General features: G+C 36.3%; 1 protein-coding gene across 1 annotated transcript in view; it reads right to left on the reverse strand.

Annotated features, from left to right (window-relative positions):
* Positions 1-967: 967 nt before the first annotated feature.
* The window catches only part of LOC149816286 (protein POLLEN DEFECTIVE IN GUIDANCE 1-like), a 33053-nt gene continuing 21644 nt past the window's right edge, over positions 968-12376 (reverse strand). The window contains exons 4-12 of the mRNA XM_089987507.1: positions 3959-4047; positions 3730-3803; positions 3488-3638; positions 3225-3392; positions 2921-3018; positions 2703-2825; positions 1898-1966; positions 1559-1810; positions 968-1479 (exon numbers count right to left, since the gene is read on the reverse strand). Coding sequence (XP_089843633.1) covers positions 1604-1810; positions 1898-1966; positions 2703-2825; positions 2921-3018; positions 3225-3392; positions 3488-3638; positions 3730-3803; positions 3959-4047 — 979 coding nt within the window. The 3' untranslated portion in view covers positions 968-1479; positions 1559-1603. The remainder of the gene's footprint in view (positions 1480-1558; positions 1811-1897; positions 1967-2702; positions 2826-2920; positions 3019-3224; positions 3393-3487; positions 3639-3729; positions 3804-3958; positions 4048-12376) is intronic.

The following is a 12376-nucleotide window of genomic DNA, read 5'->3' on the forward strand; positions in this document are numbered from 1 at the left end:
CATAAATCTATGATTTTTTTTAGGATTTAGGTTATTGATTTGGACCCAACCAACCTGAACTCATGGGTCCACTAAAATCAGGTTGGATTAGGTATAATCAATTTGGAACATCAAGTTGGGTTGGGTATACCCAACCCAGTAACACCAAAGCCTGCACAATGGGTGGGCAGAGCTAGCCCAGCTCGTTTAGTGGACGGGCTTGAATGGGCCATTGATGGACTGGGCCTGGTCAAGCCTGACCCGTTGACCAACCGAGTCAAGCCTAGGCCGGGTTCAGATCAGACTCTGGTTTAATATAAAACCCATGGCATGGCCCGTTAGGCCCATGGGCCTAATTCAGACCCGGGTTGAGCCAAGTTGCAAACCATGTCTATTCACAACATTTCTTATTCGTTTCCTTGTATTCATAGGTTCTTTTAGTGAAATTTTAAAAAGTGAAAAAGAATATATGGGATCCAAGATTATTCATTTTTTGAATCACATACTTGACTCGATTTGAACATATATATATATATATATATATATATATATATATATATATATATATATATATATATATATATATATATATATATATATATATATATATATATATATATATATATATATATATATATATATATATATATAAAAAGCCTGTGGGTAGCCCGTTAGCCCAGCCTGGCCCGACCTGTCATTTTGTCGGGTCGGGCCTTCTTCACTAGGCCCAAGCCCGGCCCAAACCATGAGCCTCCCGGCCCCTTGTCCAGCCCTCGTTACACCCCTATTGGTATGTTGGTATCTTGTAATATGCCTCAAACAGTAGCTACAAAGCCACTCCAATCAAAATAATGGAAGTTACTACACGAGATCAACAAAATGCATCAGCCAAAGAACATCAACCACTTATCAGAACACTCGCAGTCTGGAGCTGCATGTCAATATTATGCATCATCTTTAATATGTTATGATAAAAAAATAAGGAACAATTCATACATTCATTTGTATAGAACACTTGGAGCCTGGAGCTGCATATCAATATTATGCATCATCAATTTAATGTCATGATAAAAAAACAAGGAACAATTCATAAATTCATTTGTATAATAATATCCGCATAACCCTCAATTTGCTACAGTATCATTGTAAATACACAGTCAATCCCCTAGGTGCAAAACTGTTTGTTCCACCAAAGTCTCATTTACAGTATTATTTGCAAATGAATTGAAAAACTTCCATCAAAGGAGCAGAGAGTAAGCATCTGTAAGCACTTGATATCAGATGCATGGTTTCTGATATCTGAGGATCCACTAACTCAAGATAGAGATGATATAAACCACCAAGAGGTTTTCGTCAGTTTAAGGAAACATACCGTGTGGTGATGACAAAGGAAAGCATGATGATAGAACAGGCAAGCACGTACCGCCTGACGCTGATAAAATTCAATTTTGTCCAGCAGCCAGCTCACCAAGATATCAAAATTTTGTAGCCGAGAAGTGACTGAAATAAGCAATTTATTTGACAAAACTGAAGGATAAAATCATAACCTGAACACTGAGCTGGGGTATGTGGTACTAACAAAAATTCAGATAGCCACCAAGACCCAAGCAAGGAAACCATCATCCTAGTCAAAATGAAGGTGCTGTTTCTTTCTGAGGCACCTCTTTATGTACCATGCAGCATGAAGGCGGAGGCCCATCCCAACCATTATCTTCAGGACTGCAAGCATGACATAAGTAAGCAATGATAGCACGCAGAACCAGAAAAGCCTCCACCAAAGTGGACAATATGGCAAATGAGATGTATATATTGGAGTTAAGACCCGGATGACCTACAAACCAAAAAAACAAGCAATTATTAAATGTTGTACCAACAAACTAATAGGCTTTGAATGCATTTTCATATAAAGATAGCATACCACACACGCAGGTGCCAGTGGAATAAAAGTCAAGTTTTTCCGACCTTCCTCTGGCTCTATATTCAAAGTCTGTATCACCAAAAACAGAAAAGAAAATGACTTACCAATCACCATACATCACATGTATGCAGATGGTTGCATGCATTTCTACTGGATCACAATTTCAAGTTCAACCATAATCAACAATTCTTGCAATTTTTTAAATATCGCCTTTAAAATATTTCTTTGACAAAAACAAGAAAAAAGTAAATAATGCCAACTTTTCACCACAAATTGAGTTCTCTGTTTTTTAATTTCTAGTTTCTAATTATCATTGACTTAAAGAAAAAGATTCTCCCAAGAAAAAAGAAAAACTTCTTTCAATCGTCACAAATATTATTTCAAGACCAGTAATGTTGACACAACCATCAAATGGAGAATGGACAAAGAAAAACTTATGTGCAATCACCATGTATCAATGAAACATAAAAGAAAGCAACACAAGCTATCTGCAGATCGAACTATTAAGGCTCTACTCAGTGCAGATAAATTCAATATCTTCAGCTGCTTTATTCACATTTCAGGGTCAAGGTCCTAAAGTCACGAACTAGAAATGAATTAAAAATTTTAAGGTTAGAATACAATGCCTCGTGGTGCAAATCCTGGGAAAAAAAATAACACAGGTGCTGTCATCCATTTGAACCAGTGAATTATTCCAGTATTGACAGTTTGGGGAAGTGCTGGAGGCTCAGAAGTGTAGGTACTGGAGTGGACCACACAAACGTGGAAAGCAAGAAAAAACAAGAAGTTGAAACAATTCTTTTACCTGTTTGCAGAGATCTTCCAGAAACTCAGAATAAGCTTCAGGCTTAATGTCATTGAATTTTGCGACGAAGGAATGCTTGATGATGTCAATAAGCACCTCACACATGTAAACCAGGGCTGCATTCTGAAGTCAAGGTAGAATTTATTTACAGAGGGACAAGAACAGGGCAACCAGATGAACTCATTTATGAAAGATAGTTAGGTTATTATAGACCATACAGTAAGGAAACTCCCAAACCAAGCACCCTCAGCTTCCAAAATATTCTGAGCTAGAACAAACAGAATATATGCAGTAATGTGAAACCTCTCAATGGTATCTGTTCAGCAAAACAAGTGACATCTAATTAACTGAAACAGCACAAACAGTTTCTTTCAACAGGGAAGAAGTTAAGAAAACAGAAAACAAAAAAAGATATCACTGCTCTCGTGTTAGTCATGTCTAATGATAAATCAGAAACACAGAAAGGTTAAATATTTGAATACTTGTCATCTAAAAACAACCGAAGGAGGAAAAAATACATACCATAGTACACTAGTGTCTGGAGATTTTCCTTGCTAAAACGCTTGAAAACATTGCTTTTAATCTCTGCAAAGTTATTTGACACCAGCAATGCCAGTAATGCGTTATTGTGGGCAACGATGCAGGTAGATAAAGTTATTGCCTGAGCTAACAAGATAAATGAATGGACAATTATCACTTGCTAAGGAACTTAGAAATATAAATAATGAATACCCAAGACCAGAGGTAAGATCAATCAGGTCAAGTCTCCTAAAAAAAAAGGATATTGAATGCAATAACAGCTATTGTTTGGTCCAAAATGAATCTCATAAGCTCAAATGTCATGTTTTCTGGTGAACAGCTTGCAACCCCTTCTGCAGAATTAAACAGAACTTGCACAACATCCCCACCAAATGATTGGCACAGTTTGTCAAATATCTGCAATGCAAATGCACCGATTTAACAACATGAAAGAAAGTCCAGACACAATAAGCATACTATACAACACAAAGATATAACAATTTATCACCTCAAGGACATTATACACCACATACAGCTTAAGTACACCCTGCCCCCGAATTATATGATATATAAGGCTGATATCTGGTTCAGGGAGAAGAGAGACAGCAAAGGAAATTTTCTTAGTTTGCTGAAGCCAAATAATAAATGCATGTTTCATTGACAACTAATCATCAAGAGCACAGAGAAATCTAAACTACAATGAACTTAAGATAATGACTCTCCCATAACAAGAATACCTATCGCCTGCAACAGTGTAACTCCGCAAATCAACACCACAAAGCAACCAAAATCTGATAATTCTGCTGCACATGGCCTCTGGAACTGCCTGCCATACAAATAATTGTTCAAGCATTTTGCATATCAAATACATTTATCTAATTTGTCCAAAACTTGTTTTAAAAAATAAAAAAGTACCAGCATGATATGAAGCAAGAGAGGAGGAATAACATGATTGGATTTCTCAAATAACTGGATGTGGACATTCTCATTTCCCTCTACTGTACTACTTTGCTCAATTCGGCAATTGTCCTATTCTGGCAGACCAAAAAGACTTAATCCCTCCTCTTTGAGTTCTACTGACTGCTCCAATACACAATATACAACTAAAAAGTTTCCCTGTTTCACTTTTATAGCTTCTATAGACAACAACAACATAGGCTCCTTACCTTGGTCTTCATCTAGCATAGATTGCTAAATGACTTGAAGTTTTTGGCATTAATTATAGTATACATCTCCAATATATGATGGTAGGTCAAGGTGGAAGGCATTCTCTCCAATTTTCTTCAAAACGTGGAATGGTCCATATCTAATAGGTTTAAGCTTTTTGTCATTTCTTTTTGGTTATTATAAACTTAGATGAAGCCATACAAGCTCCTCTTTCTGAAAACTGAATTTCACGATGCTTATCATGTCATTTCTTGTACTTTGTCATGACATGTTCAGCTGCACATCAGCCTCTTCATGGGACTTCCATACCTTTTCAAAGAACATTTGAGCTCTCTTTTTCCTATCAAGCACCCAAAACTAAGTAAAAATCCAAAGTCAAAGTGCCTTTGTGGTAGATATCCCAAAAGAGCCTCAAAAAGTGTGCTGTAAATAGAATTGTAGATTTCCTATTAGATTCAAATTATAAATAAGTTAGACCACTATCCCACATTTTGGACCCTTGAAATTATTATCATTAAGAAGATGCACCGCAATACTGTTGGCAACTTATGTTTGTTCATCCATCTATGTATGGAAGGCAGTGCTTCATTTTAGCATGTGCCATCATCCCCCCAATAGTTATTTCAAAAATAACTCTGAAATCTACTATCTTGATCAAATATATTTAAGGTAGGTAGCCCGAAATTATTCCATATATGCTGAAGGAATAATATGACTGCTTCTTTACAAGCAATTATCTTCTTAAGGAACTAAACATACCGTCTTGCTAAAACGATTACCTACCACAAACAATCATAAAATGTCCATAGAATTACTCTCCCAGATTTTACTAGGCACTAATAACTGTGCCTAGGGACCTAACTTTTGATTAGAAGACTTAGGACTGTTGCACTCGATACACCTTTTTATAAAACAGGCAACAGACTGCTACAACTTAAGCCAGAATATGCATCTCACGAGAAATGTTTTTCAACCTAACGTGTCCTACAATTTCAGAAATATGAACTTTCCTAATCCATTCACACGATCAGCTGCTTGTGTCACACATGTTCTGGCAGTTATTTTATTCTTCACTTCTCCTAATCATATAATTTGGTATATTTTGAGTGGTGCAACGACTGAAAATTCATAACTAGTAGGAGGGTAAGATCAAGACAACATATTTACTATCTTATGGGTTTCACCCCTTTTATAATTGATTACCAGGTTAAACCACCACATATATACCGTATATGTCAAACAGTTGTAAAGAAATGAATCTTCAAATGCAAACAAGAATGTCCACCAATAGGTACCAAATGAACAAGCACAAAAGTGGGCCACAAAGAGCACACTCACAAAACCAGAGTTACCGGAAGCGCCATAGGGCATGGGAAAGTGTGCTTCCCCGAAGCATGTTTCGGAAGTGCGAAACATGGTGCTTCCAAAACGTGTTGGGAAGCGCCAAAAAATTTGGGAAGCGCACTTCCCATTTAGGGGAAGCTCGCTTCCCCTTCTTTTTTCTTTTTTTTTGTATTTTTTTTCCTCTTTTTTCACTTCCCCCTCACTTCCCAGGTCGCTTCCGGTTCGCTTCTGAGATGATTCCTGGTTCGCTTCTAAGTCGTTCCACACTTCTTGCTTTCTGAAATTCTGAAAGTGCCTCGCTTCCCGCTCGTGCTTCCCCGACTAGCAAATCTACACAAAACCCACAATGGGCACACAGAAAGAAGACTCTCAATATAAAAAATATTATTTGATTGATGTTCAAGTATGCTAGAAGCATTAAGAACAAAGAGGGGTTTCACCCTTATTTATACAACAAATGAGAGACTCAAATAGCCGTTAGCTCCAACAGCTAGATTTCTAGCCATTTGACTAGCTAAGCTAAAAAAGAAAAAGAAAAAATAATTACAAAAAAGTTTATTATATATATAAGATGTATTTATGTATATACATATACAAATACATATACATACTTAGGTATATATACATATAGATAAATATATATAATATATATACACATTATACATAAGTACATTTTAACAGCAGTAATGTTGTACAAGTTTGAAGAAACTGTTAAGGTTTATGCTTTGTGTGAAATATCGCTTCCTTATCTAACAATTACAAACACCAGTGGTTCACAGTATGATGAAGTGCATACAGCTCTTTGTTTTAAGTAAGATAATCAAGTGCTGCATCCTTTATCGATTTATGGTCCCGGCTTCCCATCCTGCACTACAGGTGTTCCTAGGGCATATCCAGATGCATTAGCTTCTATTTCAAATGGTCTCTGCAAATTAAGTGAGAATAATATTGGTGTTTCATATATTTTTCTTTTCCAGCAATTAAAATGTATATTCGTGCTTCTTCAACCACTCAAACTTTTGTTTGGCTTCGATCGTAAATGAACTTACATACATATTCGCATGCTCTCATAAAACATTACCACCTCAATCACAATTTTAGATTTAACCCAATACTTTACACCTCAATAAACCATTATACCTCAATCACAGTTTTAGGTTTAAGCTAATGCATACATATTGGCATGCTTTCATAAAATGTTACACCTCAATCACAGTTTTAGGTTTAAGGCAGCATGAGATGAGCTTTGTTTTAGCGAGATATATCTTCAATTCACCTTCACGTACCATGAATCTAAGGTATGTTAAAATGTAAAACTGTACATATATGTATATATAATAATATTATATTATTATATATATATAAATACATTTTTAATTTCTTTCTTTTCTGTATTTTTTTTCCTTTATTTTTATTTTTTGTCTTTATGTCATCTAGTTCAGTTTGAACTAGAATGATTGTTGCTAGTCAAGTCCTGTCCAGACTTGACTAGCAATAGAGCTGTTGGACTGACACAGTCCAACAGCTCTTAATAGAGCTATTGGACTGACACATTCCAACAACTCTAAATAGAGCTGTTGGACTGTGCCCAACAGTTCTATTGAGTCCTCTTTCAGCTGTGTATATAAAGGGGTGCAGCCCCTCTTGTATTTTACTCCAATGCTTCTTAAGCAATTGGTTTTTCATATCAATAAAGAATACATTTTTATTTTTATTTTGTTTCCAGTTATACCCTTTTTAAGGGTTATGCTTTAGTGTCATTCTTGACACTTGCTCTTGTTAATCAAAGCTCGTGTTTCGAAGATCCCCATTTCATTTCATGGTATCAGAGCCGCGGAAGTACTAAATCTTGAGGAAAAGCTACCTCGGTTTTCGTGCCTGTTTGCAAAAGTGTTCGCCACTTGAAGAGAAGTGTTTTATCACTTCATTGGAGAAGATTTCACATCTTGTTGTATTGTTTTTTTTTTTTCTTTCTTTCTCATTTTCCTTCTTGTTTCTCTTCTATCCCTATTCTTTCTCTCCTTGTAATCGATGGATGACAATGATAAAGTCACCATCATGCCTATGAAACTAAGCGATACGAACTATGTAACATGGGCTTCAATCATAAAGCACCATATATGGGGAAAAGGCTTATGGGGGATTGTGGATGGTTCCGATTCGGAACCTAAGCTATCTCTTACTAAAAAGGAGGGAGATAAAGACGTCCCTCTATCGGAAGAAGAGAAAATCAAGGCTATTGCCTCATACGAGAAGAAATGGAAAGAATGGAGAATATCTCATGCGAAGATAATGTCATGGCTTATCAATAGCGTTGACATTAAAAAATGCTCAAGTCTTGCCAAATTTGATCATGCCGATAAGGCATGGGAATACCTTAAGAATATGTATTCCCTTAAAGATATTGCACACGTGTGCAACCTCCAAGAAAAAGTTCGAATGATGACACAAGGAGACAAAACTATTCGTGAATATTACAATGGGTTGTCCGAACTTTGGGAAGAACTTTCCCTTTTAGAACCAAAGTGGCATTGTGCCGAAGACATCGAGCTTCGTCAGAAACAACTCGATGTTGAACATTTTTACCAGTTTATCACTGGATTAAGGCCGGAATTTGAAACCACTAAATCGGCCCTACTTCACCGGGGAAAAATTCCTTCTATTGTTGAAACTATTGAAGAGTTAACAATGGAAGAAAATCGTCTCCGGAAAGGTTCTTTAAAAATTGAAGATGATTCCGTTTTAGCCGTGTCTAGACCAGGGAATCATGTTCGATCATATAGGCCTCCTCACTTTAACCGACAAAATGGTGACTATGATAAGAAGAAAGTTATTTGTCATCACTGTCATGAACCGGGACACTACAGGCCACAATGTCCCAAACTTAAGGAGCTGAGAGAAAAAAGAGCTGCAATTGCTGGATCGGAGCCTAAAGATCAGGATGCACCAGTTTCCCTGGCCCAACTAATGGAGATCCTTCAGCCTCTCATCAAAGGTGCCTCTTCCTCATCTGAAGCTTCAACCGGCGCAGCAGCCTCATCTTTTTCTGATTTAGGTAAAATTTCTTGGCTTCTTGACTCTGGTGCATCTTTTCATATGACCCCAAATAATCAAAGTCTATCCAAATGTGTTAAAAATAAAACAAGTGTGTCAAAGGTCTTTACTGCTGATGGGACTTCTCTTGAAATAGAAGGAATAGGAGATTTTGAAAAAATTTATAAAACAAAAAAATTTTTTATTCCAGAAATTAGACATGTTCCCAAATTAAATTTAAATCTTTTATCTGTATCTCAAATTTCTGATTATGGGTGTAATATTTCTTTTTCTTCTCATGGTTGTTGGGTACAGGATCGCCAGTCAGGCAAGCTGATTGGGGAAGGCCATAGAGAAGGAGGACTCTATTACATGGATTTTTTGGAAATGCCGAAGAAAGCTTTTTGTTATAATATTCAAAAAATAGAGTTGAAACTGTGGCATAAGAGACTTGGTCACCCACATATAGCCAAAATCCAACATTTTCCAAATCTAGGGAAATTTTGTAACTCTGAATCATTTGATTGTAAAGATTGTATTCTCGGCAAAATGAAAAGATTACCATTTCAGAACAGAACCTTTTTCTCTTCAAGACCACTTGAATTAATACACTCGGATGTTTGGGGTCCTGCACCAGTAATTTCTAAAGGAGGATTTGTTTACTATGTTATTTTTGTCGATGATTTCTCCCGACATACGTGGATGTACTTTCTCAAACATAAGTCTGAAGTATTTTCATACTTTCAAACTTTTCATAATATGGTTAAAAACAAATTTCAAAATGATATTACTATTTTTCGCACAGATTCAGGGGGAGAGTTTTTATCCACAGATTTTCAAAATTATCTTAAATTGCATGGCATCACACATCAAAGATCTTGTCCTTATACACCTCAACAAAATGGACTGGCAGAACGAAAACATCGTCATATTATAGAAACCACTAGAACTTTATTAATAGCAAATCAAGTCCCTAAAGACTTTTGGGCAGAAGCTGCCTTAACTGCCACCTATCTCATTAATAGGATGTCATCTTCTTCGTTACAAAATATCACTCCCATTGAAAAACTTATGAACATTTCTCCAGACTACTCTAGATTAAGAATATTTGGGTGCAAATGTTTCATATTTACTGACAAAAATGATAAACTTTCCCCTCGTGCGATTCCCTGTGCCTTTTTAGGATATGCTGAAAACCAGAAAGGTTATAGATGTTTTGACTTCAAAAATAATAAACTATATGTGTCTAGAAATGTTTCCTTTCTTGAAAAGGAGAGCTTCTTTGATTTTAGAAAATTAAAAGACGTCACTGAGTACTCCTTTTTGCTAGATCTAACATCAACATCTGATGAATATGACCTTGATTGTAACTTTGATGATGATCCAAGAATTATTGATCTTAATGTTGAAAATGAAGAAGTTCATAGAGATACTAGTATTCAATATTCCAGGCGACAAGAGTCTAATACTCCATGTGCACTTGAGAAATATTCTAACATTCCAACTAGACAATCATCCCGAATCTCGAGGCCTCCAGAAAAGTTTGTATCATACGAGTCTTTCTCACCCACATATAGGGCAGTTATTGCATTAATTCACTCATATGAAGAACCATCCACATATTTTCAAGCAAAAAATGATATCAAATGGATAGAAGCCATGAAAGTTGAATTAGATGCACTTGAAAAGGCTTCTACATGGAATATTCAAGATCTTCCTCCAGGGAAGAAAACTATAGGATGTCGATGGGTTTATAAAATTAAAACCAAGAGTGATGGTACTCTTGAAAGATATAAAGCCCGTTTAGTAGCCAAAGGTTATGCCCAAGAATATGGGATTGATTATGAAGAAACCTTTGCTCCGGTGGCTCGTATGACTACTGTCCGAACCTTAATTGCCTTAGCTTCTATCAAAAAATGGTCTATTTTTCAAATGGATGTCAAAAATGCTTTTTTAAATGGAAAGCTAGTTGAAGAAGTATATATGGAACCCCCTCCTGGTCTAAGTATTCCTAAGGGTAAAGTCCTTCGCTTAGAAAAAACTCTTTATGGACTTAAACAAGCACCAAAAGCTTGGTATGATAGGTTTAGTCGTGTTATGATTGATATTGGTTTTCAATTCTGTTTAACTGACACTGCTTTGTTTATTAAGAATTCTGATGCAGGGATCATTGTGCTTCTTCTCTATGTGGATGATATGATCATCACCGGAAGCGATAAACAGGGAGTTGAAACAATCAAAACACTTCTTAAATCTCATTTTGAAATGACTGATTTGGGCTTGTTGAGATATTTTTTAGGCATTGAAGTTGCTTATTCTCCTAGAGGATATTTATTATCTCAGACTAAATTTGCTTTTGATATTGTTTTCAGGTCTGGTATTACTGATGATAAGAAAGTTGACACTCCAGAAGTTGTTAATGTTAAAATGAAGATTGATGATGGAGAACTTCTTGCAGACCCTACTCCTTACAGACAGCTTGTCGGGGCACTTTCCTATCTATCCATTACCAGACCAGATATAGCACATGCTGTTCATACAGCAAGTCAATTTCAACATGCTCCTACTTCTGTTCATATGGGAGCAGTCATGCGTATTATCAGATACATCAAGTCCTCTCTTTCACGAGGACTTTTCTTATCTTCCTCCTCTTCTCTTGATTTAATTGCATATACTGATGCTAATTGGGGAGGTGATCCCAATAACAGACACTCAACCACTGGCTTTTGTGTCTTTTTAGGGGAATCATTAATCTCGTGGAGGTGTAAAAAGCAGCAGAAGGTATCTCTCTCATCCACCGAAGCTGAATACAGAGCCATGGCAACCACGACCATGGAAGTAGTTTGGCTTCGACGACTGCTTGCTGACATGGGAGTTGAAGCAACAAAGGCTTCACAAATGTGTTGTGACAACAAAAGTGCGATCTACATTGCCAGTAACAGAACATTCCACGAACGCACCAAACACATCGAAATGGATTGTCACTACGTCAGAGAGGAATATCTACACGGGATAATTGATCTGCCATATGTCACTTCAGAATATCAGTTAGCAGACCTCTTTACAAAGCCTCTCGCTGCTCCCCGATTTCACTTTCTCTTAGACAAACTTTCGCTCATTGTACCGTAAGTTTGAGGGGGAGTGTTAAAATGTAAAACTGTACATATATGTATATATAATAATATTATATTATTATATTATTATATTATTATATATAAATACATTTTTAATTTCTTTCTTTTCTGTATTTTTTTTCCTTTATTTTTATTTTTTGTCTTTATGTCATCTAGTTCAGTTTGAACTAGAATGACTGTTGCTAGTCAAGTCCTGTCCAGACTTGACTGTGTCAGTCCAACAGCTCTTAATAGAGCTGTTGGACTGACACATTCCAACAACTCTAAATAGAGTTGTTGGACTGTGCCCAACAGTTCTATTGAGTCCTCTTTCAGCTGTGTATATAAAGGGGTGCAGCCCCTCTTGTATTTTACTCCAATGCTTCTTAAGCAATTGGTTTTTCATATCAATAAAGAATACATTTTTATTTTTATTTTGTTTCCAGTTATACCCTTTTTAAGGGTTATGCTTTAGTGTCATTCTTGACACTTGCTCTT

The sequence above is a fragment of the Nuphar pumila genome, chromosome 14 (genome assembly GCF_984573655.1).
Source record: "Nuphar pumila chromosome 14, dmNupPumi1.hap1.1, whole genome shotgun sequence".
Taxonomy (NCBI): domain Eukaryota; kingdom Viridiplantae; phylum Streptophyta; class Magnoliopsida; order Nymphaeales; family Nymphaeaceae; genus Nuphar; species Nuphar pumila.